This window comes from Cricetulus griseus, chromosome 9, assembly GCF_003668045.3.
Source record: "Cricetulus griseus strain 17A/GY chromosome 9, alternate assembly CriGri-PICRH-1.0, whole genome shotgun sequence".
NCBI lineage: Eukaryota > Metazoa > Chordata > Mammalia > Rodentia > Cricetidae > Cricetulus > Cricetulus griseus.
This window is the reverse complement of record NC_048602.1, coordinates 12,116,812-12,137,151: the sequence shown is the minus strand read 5'-3', so window position 1 is coordinate 12,137,151 and position 20,340 is coordinate 12,116,812. Positions and strand designations below refer to the sequence as shown.

The window sequence follows — 20,340 nt, the reverse complement described above, 5'->3', positions numbered from 1 at the left end:
TGGATCCACATATTGAGGTAAATGCTGAAAGATCAGAGAGACAAAGGACCAACCTATAGCCAGTCTTAACTTGCTAACTCCTCATCAAAAACAGGGCCTAGCTCCTGTCTCCTCCTGCCGTACTGTACTCTCTCTGCCCAGCCATATCTCTTCCTGTCTGTGTGGACAGATCTGCAGACCTCTGATTAACTAGTAGCTACCTCCACCCTCTGATATTCAGGTAAGATTTACTTTTTAAGAACACAAACAAAAATAGCACCATATTTTCTCTATTTTGTCTAAAACTAAAAATGATTATAAATAACATAACTATACATTAAGCACAATAAGTATTTACATATATATATATATATATGCAATAAATACATCAACAATTTGTAGTCCATTAGCAATTCAGAGATAATACTCCATATCTACCCTATCTTGGTGAGTCCAAAACCATGAACTAATTGTTTTTCTATCCTTACTTGCATTACTAACCCAAAATTATCTTTTTCATGTCCCTCAACTGTATACAATTAAAGGCCACTTTAGTGAATTTCTTTTCTAAATCTGGTTACAAGTAAAATTGTAACTATAAAGTTTTCAACTCTGTCAGTGACACTGGAAAGTAGTAGTATTACCTGAGTAAACAGGAAGCAAGGGACTTCCAAAAAATGTGAGAAGTGACAGAAATGGCTGACTGCCTGGACAGTCATTGAAGATTTCTCTATAGTGTTGGGCATTCATTTTTGGCCTAGAGGCCTAGCTTATCTGACAGACATTTCTGTTAAGCAGGATATTCTGAGGGGCTGTCCTTCTTTGACCTAGCAAAGTCTGGCAATCCTTTCTCTTGTGCCCTGATTGCCCAATTTGGACAGCATATCCTCAGCAATCAAGCCAAGTGAGTAAGTTTTGCCACAAAGAAAGAAAACTCTATGTTTGGTTTCTTCAATGCCCATTGTCTTCTTTGAAGTAGATTGGTGATGCCAGGAGCGGACATGCCTCATTGTCATAAAAAATAACCTATATTATTAAAACATTAATGCCATATTCTATAGATCTCTAAAGTGTTTGAAGATGTCCTTTCTATCTGTTATATATTTCTATTTGATCTTGAGAACATCCCTAATATGACTACAAGTTTAATTATTGTAGTTGACTAACTGCCAACATGCAAATTCTTATTATCTGAAATAGCTGCTAAAAATCACATTACATTTTTAAATTAGTTGAATAGGTACAATACCTTGAATAAGATTAGAAATGTATGTACAGTATATTCTAACAAAAAAATCCTAAATTTGTATCAAATTTACAAAAATCCATGTCAATGTAAAACGGTTAATGCTAGTAGTTGCTTTTGGTTTAAAAGTAGACTAAATAATCTACCTTTTTTATCCTCTTTCTGTATCCTCCCCTTTTTTTCTTTTCAGACTACACTTAATAATCTACCCTTATACCTTATCATATCTATACCCCCTTCTCTTTTTTTAAACAAGAACCAAAAATCTACTCTCATTTGTTCAGTTTTTATTTAACCATTACCAATAACAACTTATAAACAATAGTAAATATCCATAACCCTTATAATGTCCAAAATCCGCCCACCCCACCTCTTGGAAATGTTGTTATTGGGCTCTTAAGTTTGGTTCATGCTGTATGGGTGCAATGGCATCTTTAGCCAATCCAGAAAATAAAAATTTGGGTTAATTGTCAAGTGTCCGGAGAGGTAGCTATTATCATTTGTTGCCCAGTCCCTGCAGAATGGGAAAGTTCAGGGCTTTTCTCAGGTCATGGCTAGAGTACTGTGATGCTGGATCATCTCGACTGGCCACCTTAAAATTGTCCTGAGCAGTTTAGGTCCAAAGCCAATCTTTAGGCAGTGTTTTTCAGATAAGTGGTATTATCTTAGTTCTTGTCGAATCATCACTGTCAGGCCCCATCATCCTTTTGGAGACTTCTTCAATGATTGCTGTTAGGCATGGTCATGGTTTATTGCAGAAATGTTAAACATTTTAAATTACACATGCAATATATCTCAGAAGTTAACAGATCAATACTTATTATGTATATCCAGAGTACAAAACTAAATTTCTAGTTACCTGATAGAAACTCAAACCCAAAATCATGTACAGGAAGCAGATGAAGCCTTTTCTAGAATGAAACAGTACATTGTATGACCAAGGTTCTCTTTCTGCCCATAATTTCTCAATTCCTTCATTAGTAAAAGGTAGTATAATTTCTGCTGGTTCTATTTCTGATAATTAATGAAGTCCCAATTTTCCTTTTAGAATCAAGTCAGAGATATTTTCAACATAGTTTTTTTTATTTTTTCCTATGCTTATGTGGTAAAAAACAGTCTGTTCAAAGATAATGTCTTCCCTTTGCATCAGTAATCATATTCACAGCTGAAATCAATAAAATAGAAACAAAGAAAACTATACAATGAATCAAATAAAAAGATCAGGTTATTCAAGAAAAATCATAAAGTTAGACAAACCTTTATACAAAATAAGAAAAAGCCAGAGAAAATATGCAAATTAAGAAAATCAGAAAGGAAAAGGGGGACATAACCATAGACACTAAGAAAACCCAGAGAATCATTAGGTCATACTTCAAAAACTTGTAATCTATAAATCTGGGAATTTTTTTAAATGGACAATTTTCTGGATAAGTATCACATCAGAAAATTAAATCAAGAACAGATAAACAATTTAAATAGACCTATAACAACTAAGGAAGTAGATGAAGTCATCTAAAATCTCCCAACCAAAAAAAGGGCCCATGGCCAGATGGTTTCAGTGCAGATTTCTACCAGAAATTCAAAGAAGAACTAACACCAACACTCCTCAAATTGTTGTACAGAAGGGACATTGCCAAAATATTTTTATGAGGCTAAAGTTACACTGGTAACCAACCCAAACAAGGATACAACTAAGAAAGAGAATTGCAGACCAAGCTCTTCCATGAACATTGATGCAACAATACTCAAAACTACTGGCAACCAAAATCCATGAATACATCAGAAAAATTATCCACCATGATCAAGTAGGCTTTATCCCAGAGATATTGGGATAGTTCAACATATGAAAATATGTCAATATAACTCCCATATAAACAAATTCAAAAAAGCAGAATCATCTCATTAGATGCTGAAAAAGCCTTTAATAAAATCCAATACCCCTTCATTATAAAGGTCTTGGTGAGATCATGGATACAAGGAACATATTTAAGCATAATAAAGGCAATGTATAGAAATCCAATAGCCAACATCAAACTAAATGGAGAGAAATTCTGTGCCACTGGTGTCATATTCAGGAAGTGGTCACCTGTGTCAATACATTCAAGGGTAGTTCCCACTTTCACTTCTAAGAGGTTTAGTGTGGTGGGATTCTGATGAGGTCTTTGATCCATTTGGACTTAAGTTTTATGCATGGGAATAGATATGAATCTATTTGTATTCTTGTGTATATCAGCATCCTAGTTTTCTTGTTTTTCCATATAAAGTTGAGTATTCTTCTTCAAGATCTGTTAAGAGTTGTTCTGTGATTTGGATGGTAATTGCATTGATTTTGTAGATTGCTTTTTGTAAGATTGCCATTTTTACTATATTGAACCTACCTATCTAAGAGCATGGGAGATCTTTCCATTTTCTAGTATCTTCTTTAATTTCTTTCTTTAAAGACTCAAAACTTCTTGTCATACAGGTGTTTTGGTTATTTGGTTAGAGTTACCCCAAGATATTTTATATTGTTGGTGGCTATTGTGAAGTGTGATGTTTCTCTGATTTCTTTCTCAGCCCATTTATCATCTATATGTAGAAGGACTACTGATTTTTTTTTACTTCATTTTGTATCCTGCCACTTTGCTAAGTTGTTTATCATCAGTATGAGTTTCCTGGTAGAATGTTTGGGTTAATTCTGTAAAGTATCATATTATCTGCAAATAGTGGAAGTTCGACTTCTTTCCAATTTGTATCCACTTGATCTCTTTTTGTTGTCTTATTGCTCAAGTACAATTTTGAAGAGATATGGAGAGAATGGAAACCTTGTCTTGACCCTGATTTGTAGGAATCTCATTGAGTTTCTCTCCATTTAGTTTGATGTTGTCTTTTGGCTTGCTTTATTATGTTTAGTTATGTTCCTATCATCCCTAATCTCTCTAAGACCTTTATCATTAAGGGGTGCTGGATTTTGTGTAAGGCTTTTCCAGGATCTAATGAGATGATCATGTGGTTTTTCTTTTTCAGTTTGTTTATGTGGTGGATAACATTGACAGATTTTCCTATGAGGGACCATCCCTGCATCTCTGATAAAGTCTAGTTGATCATGGTGGATGGATTTTCTGATGTGTTCTTGGAATTGATTTGCCAGTATTGAGTATTTTTGAAACAATGTTCATGAGGGAGATTAGTCTGTAGTTCTATTTCTTTGTTGTGTCTTTGTGTATTTTAGGTACCAATGCAATTGTAGCCTCATAAATAAGACTTTGGCAATAACCCTCCTGCTTCTATTGTGTAGGACAATTTGAGGAGTATTGGTATTATCTCTTCTTTGAATTTCTGGTAGAATTCTGCACTGAAACCATCTGGCCCTGGGATTTTTTTGTTTAGGAGACTTTTGATGACTGCTTTTATTTCATTAGGTGTTATAGGTCTATTTAAATTGCTTATCCCTGATTTAAATTTGGTAAGTGATATTTATTCAGAAAATTGTCTATTTCCTTGAAATTTGTATTACTAATATCCCTTACAATGACTCTCAGTTTAACTAGAGTCATATTTGTAATAAACATACATAAAGTTTATCACTTGACAAATTAAGTATTGATTTTCAAGACCTGCATGAAGAAAATTTAACAACTCATCATTAAAATTTATATAAATTACCCTCCTGCATTTATCCATAAAGCCTGTCAAAGATTTTAATAATTGTTTTTCTGTGTCTAATTGTAATTCTAAACTGTGGTCCATGTCTCTATAAATTTTTGTTAGTTATAATAGAAAATATTATATGCTTGAGATTGATTTGCTACTCTGTGTCTGCTTTAAATATTGAGTTACATACCCTAAATTTTTAAAAAAAGTGAAAATTTCAGGGAACAATGGAGTTTCCTGTCCTAACTGCCTAGAGACATGAGACATACTTTTTTTTCAAGTAACACTCGATGGCTCCTGGGTCACTTGGTGCCTTTCAGTTCCTGAGAAACTAATTCAGTTCCTCAGGCAGTTGGGCATTACTGTTCTGTATGTTCCCTAAGAAGTTAAGAAAGCATATACTTTTACAGGACATTTGGTCTGAGACATAACTTCTGTTCACTGAATAGCTTGGAGATATCATTGTATCTTGGCAGCCACACCTGTATTGTTGCTGGCAATTGCTACTGTATTCTGATTATATTAAGGGTATGACAAGTCTGATTGCTCTCAAGAAAATGGTCACAACCTCATTCTTGTCATGGTCTTTCAAACCTGAGTCTGACTAATTCCTTGACAAGCCATAACAGGTAACCTTGTATCTTAGTTTGGGTTTCTATAATTATAAAGAGACACCATGACAATGACAATTATATTTAATTTAGTGAAGCCAATTAATTAGGTCTGGCTTGCATTTCAGTGGTTTAGTACATTATAACCATAGCATTACATAATACTAAAGAAGAAGCTGAGGCTTCTACATCTTGTTCTGCAGGCATCAGAAGAAAACTGTGTACCACCCTGATGCAGCTAGAGCATATAAGTCCACAAATCCTGCCCCCAAAGTGACACACTTTTTCTGATAAGGACATACTTATTCAAGGTCATGTCTCCTAATATCACAATTTTCTATTAACTCAATATTCAAAAACACAAGTCTATGGGGGCCATAGATATTCAAAACACCATATCTTGGATCACTAAGTAAGCAGATGTCCTTACAGCATGGGAGATACACAGAATTCTGATAGAACCGTTGCTTTCTCCCTAGCTGGCAATGCACTGTTCCATACTGGAAAGAACCATGTAGAGATGTGTTGTGTAATACCAATCTCTGTTTTCATTGTTCCATTTGTCTTTATCTGTACAGCATTTCTGGCTGCATGTAAGCCTGTGAACATAACCAAATATGGTGCCCATGGAAGCCAGAACAAGACTCTGGATCTCCTGGAACTGGAATTAGATGGTTATGATCTGCCATGTGTGTGCTGGCCACAGAACTTTGGCCCTCTATGATATAATGCAGTGCCTTAATGACTGAGGCACCACTCCAGCCATTCCAGGTGAATGTTTTCCCAGGCAGATCTGACTGGTAGAAGGTAGAGAGCAAGAATGTGGCAGGACTCTGTCTGAAAGAATCCGTTGTGTTTGGCAGATCTTGGCTAGGGATTTGGGATGCTAACATATTCCATACGTGACCATTGTTACTAATACTCAGAATCTAAGGCCAGTTGCTGCAAGGGTTATTTCTATAAAGAATACAATATGATAAGATGAGAGGCAGAAGTTAAAATGGATTGATTCAGTAACTTTTTCAGCATTAAGTCCATGTGCTAGATACAGTATATACTGGAAGGAACAAATTTAAGTCTTGTCCTTTACCTTTCGGGTGTGGAGATAGCATCATACAAGAAAACACATCATTTCCTGTCCAATAGGTGAGCTGGAAGAGACCCAAAATTCTGTAGAAATTCTCAAGAGGAAAGTGGCTTAGGTCTAGAGTTAAATCCAATTGTCCATTTGTTTTCATTGCCTGGAGCAGATATCTCCTCAAGCTGCTAGTGACAAAGATGAACATTTTTGAAAACCAGCTCCTCCATTTCCATAGACAAGGGAAAAGGTATCCATGTTGGAAATACTGGATATGCAGGTGTAGACAGATTGCTTACGCTTTACATCTTCCATGCATGACTTGTGTGAGCCCAATTTGGCTACTGTGTTTCCTATGTCTCAATATCCAGTGACATCACATATAGTAAATGAAAATGTTATTAGCAATGAGGTAGGCTAACTATGAGCAAGGACCTTACACTGGGACAGAATATCTGTACACATCAGCCATGTCTGTTACTATTACCTACAGAAGGGAGTTCACTAGACTTAATCTTGAGAATATTCAGTCATCAGGAGAACTTGTGTCCTCTCGTCCTCCCCTTGAGGAACCTGATAATCTTGTGAAGCCTTATAAATCCATCAGAACAGTTGTATAAGGATCTCAGTACCTGTGTAGCTGTGCTTTCTATGCAGAGGTTCAGAAGAATATGCCCATGTGACCTGGCCTAACTGTGGTTCTCATGGGAACACTGGATAATCCAGGAGCCAGGAAATTCAGGCCATTGATAAATCATCCTTCTCTGTTGGCTCTAACAGGTCGGATTTCAAGCTTGCCCACACTCCCCAGCTCACATGGAGACAACGATCTGGGACAATGATCAGGGACAATGATTTGGATCCTAGTGGTTGGTCCCCCTCTAATAAGATTCCATAGTTCCTTCATCTGGACCCTGCCTGAGTCACAAGGTTTTTGGGGTGGTCACATTTATGTTAAGATCCATGCAATCTGAACTTGTTCTGATTTATTTGATTGAGCTACCTGTGGTGATATCTTTCTTGCACAAGTAAAACCTGTCTGAAGGTCAGAGAATGGAGCTTGCCACTAGCTAACCATAGAGGTCTGGAGGTCTGTACAGACAGGCAGGAAGTGATGTAGCTGGGCAGAAACATAGCATAAGCAGGGAGAAATAAGAAATAGCTCTCTCTTCTCTGCTGAGACACTTAGGAGGTAAGGTGTGCTGTGGATTGGTCCTCCTCTCTGATCTCTTAGCAGTTCCCTTTATATCTGACTCCAGCCTTTTACTATCTAGACCAATTAAGAACTCCTTTTAGTTACCCCACCAGAGTTGGATGAATTCAGATATAAGATTGATATTGCAGTTGACCTACACTTGGTGTCCATTCACTTATTAATCCTGATGAGAGCTAAAAATAAAATAAGATTAATTAAAAAGTAAAAACTATATTATGTGCCTATCAGGATGATATTAGAAACAGCTATTTCTCATTTTCTCGCTCCCCCTACCTCTCTCTCTCTCTTGTGTTCATTCTTATTTTTAAAGATTTTAAAAGTGCTTTGTTTAGAGTTTTCTACATCATGTTTATTGTTTTACATTATATCCTTTCCATCCCATCCTCCAATTAGGATTTCGACTCCCTCCAAAATTCATGGCTTTTTCTTTACCATATATATATATATATATATATATATATATATATATATATATATATATAAATACAATATGATGGGTCCATGTAGTGTTCCCCATGAGGGATTAGAGTATATATCAGATGCTCATCCCTGACTAACACTGACTCTCCCTCTCTCAGGACTCAATAATTACCTGGAGCTCTTTTTATAGAAATGGAGTATCTTGAGATTTCCACATGCATTCTGGCATGCCAATTCATGGGGTCACTTAACATCTATTTATTCAACCATATGATTGACTTTTCTTGGGTGCAGCTTCCACATAATATATAGAAGACAAAATCTTATGGTAGACAACCTAATTTTCTTCCTTATGCAGTAGTTCTAATCCTTTTCTGAGATGTGCCCTGAACCTCTAACAAGAGATTTGTATTATAGTTAGATCACGTAGGGCTGAACACACCACAGCGTGTATCTTAGTTAGGTTTTTATTGCAGTGAAGAGACAGCAAGGCCTTGGAAACTCTTTTTAAGGACAACATTCACTTGTGGCTTGTTTATAGCTTCAAAGGCTTAGTCCCTTATCATCATGCCAAAACTATGATGCCATGCAGGCAGGCATGGTGCTGGAAAAGAAACTGAGAGTTCCACATCTTGATTATCAGGCAGCAGAAGGAGATGGTGTGCCACACTGGGAGAATCTTGACCAAATGAGATTTCAAAGACCACCTCCACAGTGACAAACTTCCTCCAATAAGATCGCACATACCCAAAGAAAGTCATACCTCCTAGTAGTGCATCTCACTAAGAGCCCTTTGTGAGCTGCCAAACATGGGAGTCTATGGGGGACATTCCTATACATACCACTAAGCATTTCCACATGCATGCTGGCTAAATTTGGATTCATTTTGGTGACTTCTGACTGTGCAAAAGTAAAACATCTTTAATGTAGGGCTAGAGCTACAATTGTCTGTGGGAATAGCATGTATACTTAGAATGAACCTAGAAATTAAACTGGTTTGTTGCCATTATATGTTCTCCTCTAAGATCCATAAAATCTCCATCCATGTACAGTTGCTTGCATTCCAGTACCAGCCATGATTTTCCTCCTTATAAGCAGCCCGAGGTCCAATTAGACTGCTTTGTTACCTCCAAGTTACAACTGCCACTCTTGCACATCTAGGGATATCTTGCCATGCTGGCCATTGCTGTCATTTGTAGGAATCACAAGTGGGTAGGACAATTGTTTTCCTCTGTTGCCAGCTTGCATAGAATCTTCAAATACTCTAATAAGGTCTAGACCTCGGTGAAGAGGTTTCTGCATCACATCAGCAATCAGAAAAACTACAAGTGACAGCTACAGGTCCTCTGTATATATACTATTGCTATTAGCTGAGTATTTTGGTGAGTCTCCTGACTCTGAGAACAAGTGAGCCTCAGAATCTTTTGCTGTTATGGGTTTCAGGGTCCAACATCAATATGATAGTTTTTGTTCCATCTTATTATATTTGTCGTGTTTTGTTTTTATCTCTTAGAAGCCTATTATTCTCTAATGAGAGAAAGAAAAAGAGTGAATCCCCATTTGGGGGGTTGTTTTGAGGAACTGCGAAGTGTTGAGAGAGGGTAAACTTTAAAAGATATATACTGTAGGAGAAAAGAATCTGTTTTCAATAAAAGACACTAAGTTCATTCTTCAAAGTGATTAATGACATTAACAGCATTTAGTCAGATCGACTTTGTTTTTAAAAGAGTAACTTTTTAAAGACTTGAAGTGGAATTTGAGAATTGCTGTCTATTTTTCAGATTACTAAATTTCTATTACTACTCAATAGTGATGGGGTAATTGTAGCATGAATAACATGAAACAGACAAATACCTAGAATCCCAAAACCTACAGAGATGGACGCATGAAGACACACAAAATGGATTTTGTGGATAATTCATAAGACTGAATCAATAAGTACATTTGACAAAAAGTCAACTATTTTTAATAAAATTAAAACAGACAAACTAAGGGTAGAACAGGTGCACACAAGAAAAATCCACTGTCAACTTAGAATTCACTGGAAAAATTGATAGCTTTCCATCTAGGACAAGGATTAACACAAGGGTACTGTGGTGGCCACTTTTCTTCAGTGTCATCTTAGACGTCCTAGACAGAACAAATGGCAACATAAATAAGTAAAATTTGGTCAATTAATAGGCTGTAAAATAGATCTGTAGATGACATGAACTTATCTTTGAAAAATTCTAGGCATTCTACAGAATTTTATAGAACTGGTGAACAAACATAGCCATATGAGCTCTACTTCTGTAAACTAATGTTGTGCACAGACAATTAGAAGTAATGTTTTTGGGACATGCATAGAGAAGCTAAGTAACAAGGAAGACTCGATCCATGTATCCCCCTGGGAAGATGAAATAAATAGACTTTTGTGAATGGATCAGGCCATGTAGGGATGGGAACAGTCAGAAACAGGTGGGGGGATAGTGAGATGGAAGAAAAGAGCACTTGGAGTAATTACTGGAATGGTGGGGCATTTGGGGATCAATGTGGAAATCTACGACAGGGGAAACTCTCTGGAACCTATAAGAGTGACACTAATAAAGACTCCTACTAGTGAGTAATAGACAGCCTGAACATGCCATCTTCTAAACAGCAGAAGACTTCTAGCAGTGGGACTGAGATGCCAATCCATCCAAAACCATTGGCCTACAACCTGTCCTGCTTGAAATATGTACTGGGTTATAGTGGAAGAGAAGTTGTGGGATTGGAGAAACAATTACTTGCCCAAATTAAAGCATATGCCATGAGAGAGACTTCAGACCTGACACTGCATGAATAGCCAGGAACAAGAGGTTACACAGCACAGAAATTCAGGATAGAACCAAACATGATTGGGAAAACATTTCCATGAAATGATTACTAATGATATTTTGTTATGCTACTAGATCAGTGTGCAGGCTAATAGTCATCAGAAGGCATAATCCAGAAACATATGGGAACAGATGCAGAGACATATAGCCAAACACTTGGCAATGCCAGGGGAACCCCCACAGAATAGGGGAAGAATGGATTGTCGGAACCAGAGGGGTCAAGGACATCATGAAAACATAGAGCACAGAAACAATTAATCGGGGCTTATAGAGGATCACTGAGACCAAAGTGATAATAAAAAACACTGTATGTGTTTGAGCTAGGGCCTCAGCAAATAAGTTATGGTAGTGTGGATGGGTATTCTTTAGAACTCCTCACAGTGGAAAGTGGTAGACATCCCTGACTCTTTTGCCTGCCATTTGGACCCTTTACTTCCTACTGGGTTGGCTCTCCCAGGTCTGATGAGGGATTGTGACAAGTTTAATATGACTTGGTATGCCATGTTCTGTAGATATAAACGGGAAGCATGCAAAATTTTTGAAAGGAAACAAAAGAGGAATGAATCTAGGGTAGAGGGGAAGTTTAGGGAGAGGAGAAGAGGGGAATCTATAGTTGTGATCCAATATATGAGAGGGGGATAAAAAAGGAAAAACACTCTTGTGTGAATGCCACTATCAGGATGCAAACAGTGCAATCTGCCCTTACATGAAGGATTTCATGTCTGTGCATCAAACAGTGGATCAAAGCTATTTAGAAACCAGCTATGTCTACAGTGAAACTTGGGCAGACCCTTCTCCTGTCATTCTTCTTCATTTCACAAGGATGAGTGGTGTCCAGGCAGCATTGGGCTTAAATGAGTTTGTAAAACATTTAAAACTGTTGTATTTGAGTACTTGAGTGGACATTTTTTCTCAATGCAAACAACACACCATTTTCACAGAAAATTCAGAGCATCCAAAAGATTGAGGGCTCCTGAAATTAGTTCCCATGAATTCTGAGGGATGTCTATATATTTTAACCAAAACCTAAGTTCTTAAAGCCTTTGAATTTTTGCTTACCATATTGTGGTCTTTATTTTCGTTTTAAGACAACCTCACTTTAAATCCTGGCCTTCCCTTGTGCATACATGTATCCTGGGATTATAGGAATGGGTCACCATGCTTGCTGTACCTGAGTAGTAACTAATCATTTCACCGCATAAATTTTCTTCATTCATTTTGTACCTCATTGATAAAGAAATGCCCCCACTGTGCTATAGAAGAGGAGAGGTCACTCACTCATCATGGCCAGGAGACTGGGAGACTGGTCTTCAAACTGAATCCATTGGAGACCTCACACTTATACTCCCCAGCATCCTCTCTACTAACAGGATCTATTCTGAGTCCACACTTTGTCGGGGAGAAAGTCATCCTCTCTTTGAGCTGCAGAGTCTCTTTTTTGAAGATCCAATGGATAGAGACATCAGTGTCAGGTGAAATGCAGTTGAAGATCACAGATGTCCCTCCTGTGAGTGTATTATCAGTGATTTGAAGAATGGGCTGTGTTACATTCTCTGTGAAGAAAGAGAGAAGGGTACCAAATGACGGTAGTCCAAAGAGTTCAACCAGGCCATCTTTAGTTCATACCCTATAATGATTCCGGGGCAGGGATTGAAGCTGTGACTATAGACATATATCAGGCTTTCAATCTGCCACCCAGAAACTGTGTTACCCTGATAGGCTTAGTTATGAGAAATGGTCTGAACTTGGAATGGGGAGCTGCTCATATCAACAGCACCTGTTAATATTTACTTGCAGAAGAAAATTCCCTAGGCTGGACCCCTGAGTTGAAGTAGGAATCTAGAGTAACTGCCTCCTGATTTTTTTCCCTTGGTGCTTTGATCTTTCTTTGAAATCTCATAATCCCACCAGAACAATAGCCTAATGGCTCACATACTTGTGCACTGAGCCTCAGGCAGAAGGAGATATACAGGTGATCTCCCTAACTGCAGCTGTCATGGCAGTACACGGCTGGTTCTATGCTCTATGGGATAGTCAGTCCCATGACTTGGACAGTCTGTAAGTCCTCCGTCCCTTTCAGCTCTGACAGGAAATCCAAACAGTTATGAAAAGCTCCCAAGGGTCACCTTGAGGCCAGCCAGGGCCAAAGATTTGGAGTCAGGGCTTCATGGTCTCTGTGAAGATCCCAGGGCTTCATCATACAGAGACTGCCTGACTCCAAAGAGCCTTTCTGGGGACATATGTGAGAGCTCTAAGGTCTGGGCTGGAAATAACATCCTGGGGCTGAGATTACCCAACATAGGTCCTCTTCTCTGCTGGTAAAGACAGGTGTGCAATTCTGATATTACAGTTTGTCTACCCAACATATTTCCTGCAGTAGGGACCAAACCCCTGTAGAGGAAAACAATGCAGTGGGGAGGAGAGGAGGTATAGCCCAATACTGACAGCTTACTGTATGAAGTCGGATAAGCCATACCCAATAGTTAGAGACCATCGTGAACCACTTACTCTTTATATAAAGTTCTAAGTATGCTCTTTCAAATTCGACATTTTTGTTTAAAACTTCTAGTGTGTACATTCCTGCATCTTTCTCAGTGATGTCCTGGAGCAGCAGGGATCCATTCGAGAACACCGTCCCTTTTCCTCTGTATTCAGGTGCCCAGGTGATGGATTTTGAGTCTCTGATGTATTCTATAATTTTAAGAACTGGGATCCTGTAATTTGATTTGTACCAGGTAAAGGCTAGCAGATCTTCTGGAAGATTATGAGCTTGGAGAAGCACATATTGACCTTTGGAGGCATGTGGAGGCACCGGATGGATCACAATTTGGGAAGAAGCGAGTGAGTTACAGAGCCCAAAAGGGGAAGCTGGGAGGGAAAAGAGAAAAAAAGCCATTACACACCAATCAGATGGTTTCATCACTCAGGCTAGAGTTGCAGTGTGTGTGTGTGTGTGTGTGTGTGTGTGTGTGTGTGTGTGTGTGTGTGTGTATCTCACTGATGTAGGGCAGAAATACGAGCTCTTCATTTTCAACCATGTCCCTGAAAGTGTCATTTCCTCTACATGGAATTGTCACCTTGGGTGTCTACACCCAAGCAGTGACCAGTGACTGCTCCCTCACTGTCCTCAGTCAGATACTACACACACTCGTGGACAATGGGATTTGAGACGATGCCTACCCTGAACTCAACAAGCCAAGAATTTTCACTTTCTAGGTTTTTTCCTTCAGGTTCCTTTGAGGCAACACTCAACCCCTGACTTCACCTAATAGATTCACTTGCTGCTCTGTCCAGTAGCCCTTATGTCTGGGGCTGCATGGGGTCTTGGGGCAGTCTGATCATCAAGGTAGGCTAGGGTATTTAAAAGGCTTGTGTACAAGTCTGGCTTGTTATATGTCAACTTGACCCAAGCTACAGTCATGTTGCAAGACAAAGCCTCATTTGAACACACCACCATCAGATTGGCCTATGAGCAAAATTATAGTACATTTTTAAAATTGGGAATTGATGAAAAATGATTCAGCCCAATGCAGGCAGTTTAAGTGCTGGACTGAGAGTCACAGGTGACGTAAGAGTTCTAGCAGAGCAAGCATGAAGAGCAAGCTAATAGGAAGCACTGCCCCATGGTCTCTGTACCAGTTCCTGGATTTTATTTATGACACACAATTTAGAGCTAATAAACACTCCAGTTTGACGTGGCTATTCTAAAACCATTGTTCCCTGTCAACTTTGAGAGGGTGTAAGTGAGGAGCACTAGAAAAATGCTCCACTGGGTCACATTAGGCCAGCCTTGGAACCATGACAGGATTCTGGAGTCTCTGGTCTAAAGTCCCAAGAGATTGGGCTAACACTGACATCCTAAACTGATTTACTTGCCATCAAAGTCTTCCTTGATGCAGGTGGATTCAGAATATGGAATATGACCTATGGCCATTTGTCTCTATCAGGGTGTCCTGCACTAATTGCCCAAAGCTCCATCTGGGACACAGTGAAGGGGAACAGAGGCTAGGCCAGCCATGACAGTCCTGTGTGTCTGAGCCTCACCCACCACTAAACAATCCCAAATAACAACTTACAGTCCACGTGGAGTTGCACTTGCACGTCATCGGTTTTTGCATCTGTCCTCAGAAATCGAAGGGTGTACAAGCCACTGTCTTTCCGAGTGACACGCTGAATCAGCAGGGATCCATCATTGTTCATTATCTGCCTGCCTCTGTATGCAGGCCCCCACAGTGTTGGTTTCCTGTCTCGTACATTTTGGATACCCACAAGGTTCTTGAGGTCAATTTTTCCTTTGAACCATATATAGCTAGTAGTAAGCTCTGGAGGATTTCGAACCAGGAAAAGAACACTTCTCCCTTCAGCAACACTGGGTGGCACTAATTCAATAGTGGCCTTGGGAGAGGTAGCCAGGCGCCCACACTTCCAAAGTAAAGCTAGAAGTCAAAAGAGAGATCCGCTTAAGTTGGTACTTTCATATCTGATTAAGTTGAGGCCCTGTGTCCATTGCTCAGCCTAGGTTTGTTGGTATTTCCCTGTCTACTTGGTGGAGACCAACACATGTTCCCACATTTGTCATGTCTTCTCTCTCTCTCTCTCTCTCTCTATATATATATATATATATATATATATATATATATATATATATCCAGTTTTCAACATTACCCCGTATTACTGCCATCAGATACCTGCTCATATTTTCATATGCACACTGGATTTGGTGTTGGTGTGATGCCTGCCCAATGTCTTCCCTTATAGACCCTGTGTCCTCACTCTCTGACTTTGTCATTGTCCTGTTCCTCTTGGGGTTGTAGTCAACACATGAATTTACATTCTAGCTTTCTTAATTTCAGGTACACTCAAACTTAGACATCATAAGAACCAAGTGTTATCTTGTCTTTTTTAATGATGCCTAGAATAAACTCAGATACATGTCAAGATTGAATGAACAAATGATGTCCCAGAACCCTGCATGCCCATGGACCTAATTTAAGAAACTGATAGATTTAGGGATATGGCGTTGTATTATTCCATTTGCTTTTATTTTTATGCTTGTTTACGTATTATACTCGGGCATGAGTAGTGTAAGGGCTACACTAGTGTGTATGGGTCAATATATCTAGGACACAGTATTTAACTGTAGGTGAGGACTTCCCTTTATTGGTTTCAGCTTATCAGACAATAAAGCAAATGCTTATATCCATTGGACCATGTCAATGACCTACACCAGTTTGATCTTTTTAATTAAAGTTGTGCCATCAAGATGAGAGCAGTGGTTTTCAGAATATTGTGGCTTTACTTACAAACTTCATGCAAGAGAATGTCTCCACCACTGTTACTCATTAATATTCAATTAGATCAGCCTAATACTGAGCCTCTCTTCTGCTCTGTATCTTCTCCCCTACGAATGCTGAGACTCCTCTCATCTCCTTGGGCCACTCAGGAAACTACAAAAAGTATGTCATTCCTCTGCTCTCAAAAAACTGTCAACTCATCTCCTCTTCTGGGAGCAGAAGCCCCTGAAAAGTGGTACACCCTTTGCAGAGGAGTACTTGGAGGGCCTCATTGTTTCAGTAGGCTGGTCTGTCATACCTCTGAGGTATTTCTGTTCAAGCACCTCTCCCAAACTCTGCTGTTCTTTCCCATCTAAGCTGAGCCCCTTCCCAGGAAGAATCACCTCCCAGGGTCCCATGGTCTATGTTCCAAACACTGCTCTGCCCCTCCAGTTTCAGTACTGCCCCATGTTCCTTTCCCATTCCCTTCCTTATGTTTCTGTTCCCTAGAACACAGAGTGGGAGTCAAGGGTCATTAATGATCACCCCTTTGACATGGCATAATAGCAGCTGAAGCTGAGGCTGTCCTCTGCTGTCTTGGCCAAGATTTGTCAGCACGAAAAAAGGAAAGTCTGCAAAAATGTATGACAAAAACAGCCATCTGGGCACACATTCTGCCTGTGTTTGCAATGCTCTGTAAGCATGGAATTTGCTCTCAGCAGGAAGGTGAAAAAAAAACTGCCTTGGAGACTCCAAACGGATGTGTGTGGAAAAAAAGAACAAATCTATTCTCACCCGAGTCACCATCAGACTGAGTTGTGACTGAGGACAAAATCTCAGGACGAGTCTAGAGTCGTCCTAGGTGTGTGGGAGGAGGTGACATGATCCCTGGGAAAAGGCTGTGAGCTCCTTCATCCTGCACAAGATTTTAAAGACCATGCTTCCACTTCCACGGTTTGCTGAGCTGTGTAATGGGTTTCCTCGTGTGCTCTGTGGTCCTTCTGAGATACCTTGGACCTCTGTCTAGTTATTTTCACTTGGATATCATGTATTTCCCAAGGAGACACATAAGCATGATCCCCTGGTGGTGCAGCAGACACATTAAGCAGCCTGTAGGTCTGAGAAAGCTGCGACCATGATTTCCAGATCTATAAAAGAAGGGATGAAACTAGGCTGCTATGTAATTTCTTAGTTCAGGGAAATACTTTTATGCCAGTTCATTGTGTATCCTGATGACACCCCTGGTGATCATGGCGGGAACTACAGCTCGGGTCTGGGAAGCTGTCAGATTAGCATAGCCTGTAGCCATTTGCCTCCAGGAGAGAATTCCCCAAGCTGGAACCAGAGGACAAGAACTTGAAAGAAGAACCTGTGTCCTCAGTCCCTCTCCTTGAGGACCATGACTTTCATGTGAAATCTCATATGCCCAATACAATAGCTAGTTAATGGCATGGTCACCTGTTGAGCTGTGCTCCCTTGGGGATTCTCTGAAGATGGCCAAAGAATGTAGCCCCACCAAGAATCTCATGGAAGTATACTGGTTCCACACATTACAAGACTTTGACAACTAGGGAGCACTGTTCCCTGCTATCAGGAAGTCAAAATCCAACCCTTATAAAATGCCTCCCTTGGACACCTGGGGTTGAGATTTGGAAAGAGGTCTAGAGGCAGGGCACCCTAATACCCACATCTCTATGAGGATCCCATGTTTTCCACAATCAGACACAATGTTGTTTACTTAAGAGTCTTTCTAAGAAAACATTCCTGGTAAGAACCCCCTAGAGTCTAGACAGAGGCTGATATCCTTGGCTGAGTTACACACCAGGCATCCACTTGTGTTCAAGGTAAAGTCAAATGAAGGATTCTGATATATTGCCATTATTCTATACCATATGGGTCCTGCACTAAATATTCAAAACCCAACATGGGAGCACAATGAATAGGGAAGGTAGACACAGACCACACACCTGTGTGTATCCAGTGAAATGAACCTCACACAGCTCAGAGATTTCACAAGTCACTTACGTATTACGTCGAGGTACTTGACTGACGTTGATACAATTTTCCCGTGTCTATTACGGGTGCGTAGAGTATAAAATCCTGTGTCCTTCGTGTTCACCTTTTCAATCAGCAGAGTTCCATTGCGATATATTGTCTCTCTACCGCTGTGTGCCGGCCCTGGCTTATTTAAATTATTGCGCAGTGTATATACTGCAATTTCTTTTGTCTCATTTCTTATCTCTTTGTACCAGGTTATAGATTTAATTTTCGCCGGCAGACTACGTACAGGGAGAAGAACATTGTCTCCTTCAGCCACTAGAGCTGGCACTGAATCGCTGGGAAACTGTTCGGTGGTGGGCAGGTGCCATAAGGATAAAAGGGAGGCTAGAAGAGAATGGAGGGGAAAAAATACCAGAATTACATGGGTGTGATCAGCACTCAGGTTCAGTGTGTGAGTGGGGGTGTGCCCACCCCCCTTTGCAGACCTGAGCAACATGACTTCCATTGATTCAGAGCATCTGAGTGTATCAGTAACTCTCTTCAGAATTCTCTGTTCAGGTGTCTGCCTGGTTTCCCAACCCCCTCAGTGTCCCACCCTCAAGCGGAGTATGTGGTAAGGGGAGCAATGCCTCTCTGAACTCCTCCTCAGGAGAGACCTCCTCAATCCTTAATTTTTTCCTCTGTTTCTTTTCTGATTCTGGTCAACCCATGGTGTCATCATTCAGATATACTGACACCAGGCCCACTAGAACCAGGGCTGTTTGTTTCTTTGGCTTTTGTTTTTGTTTTGAGACAGGGTGTCTCTGTGCAGCCTTAGATGTCCTAAAACTTGCTCTGTTGCCCAGGCTGGCCTTGAACTCACAGAGATCACATCCCTCTGCTTCCCAAGTACTAGGATTAAAGGCTTGAGCCACCAACACTAGGCAGAACCAGGAATATATAAGAGCAGGATTATTCTGACCTTTTGGAGGGTTCATTTCGTGAAAAATATTGGGAAAAAGGAATGGATGAACGATGAATGTGCCTCCATAGATTTCTTTTTATATTATCTAAGTCTGGAGCTTATGACAATAACTATATTCCAGGGTGAAATAAATGACTTTAGATTTACTTATGTGAATAAACATGTTTACAAAAGAAGTCTGGTGTCTCCTTGTGTATATATGAAGATATATGCTATCAATCTGTGTGGGGGCACACATGTCAGGGTGTGAATACGTGGGCACATGCAGTAATACCTATGTGGAGGCAAAGTAAAGCCTGCAAGAGCCTGCTCTCTCCATCCACTGTGTGGGAGCTGAGGATTGGTTTCAGGTTGTCACATCTTCACACCTTGAGACCTCCCTCCAGCCCTACCCTGTTGGATTTCTATTTGAAGGGTCATGCCGTCACGGTTGAGAGCATCTGTCTTCCTAACACTACAGCCAATGTAATTCACAACAAACACAGAGCGTTTGAGGCTTTCCTCTTACCATCATCACCTCCTGTCATTTGGGAAGTCCAGGCAGCTAAGCCCCTGTCCCTCACTCTACTTTCTGAACCAAAACTACAAACCAAAACCTTTAGCATCCTCTCAAGTTTCTGTCTTCTTCAGGAATCTCCAACATGATTCTAGGTATGCCTCCTCATACAGTCAGAGAGTAGATAACCTTACCTGTGAGCAGAAGCCACTGCCAGGGGGTACACCTCTTGTAAAGAAGCACAGAGGACTCCTCCATCAGTCTTCTCACTTGCTGTCCTACCTCTGAGTTGAAGAGGCTCAGCTCCAACACAGAACTCAGGCTCCAGTGTTCTTCTTCCTTCTGGGTTGAGATTTTTCTCAGTCAGGAGCACTTCCCAGAATCGAATGACCAGCGAGTGGCTGGGGTTGAGTCCAAGGCACTGCTCAATCCCTTCCACTCTCAGTGCTGACCCACATTCCTCTCAACTTCCATTTATGTTGCTCCTCCAAGCAACTCATTAAGGAAGAAGGCTGATAAGCATCGTCATGCCCTCAGAGAACAATTATCTATCCCAGGGTTGACACCT

General features: G+C 40.1%; 1 protein-coding gene across 1 annotated transcript in view; it reads right to left on the bottom strand.

Annotated features, from left to right (window-relative positions):
• Positions 1-20,340, bottom strand: part of LOC100772681 (carcinoembryonic antigen-related cell adhesion molecule 3-like) — a 70,167-nt gene that overhangs the window by 24,426 nt on the left and 25,401 nt on the right. The window contains exons 6-7 of the mRNA XM_027431351.1: positions 18,337-18,696; positions 15,115-15,474 (exon numbers count right to left, since the gene is read on the bottom strand). Coding sequence (XP_027287152.1) covers positions 15,115-15,474; positions 18,337-18,696 — 720 coding nt within the window. The remainder of the gene's footprint in view (positions 1-15,114; positions 15,475-18,336; positions 18,697-20,340) is intronic.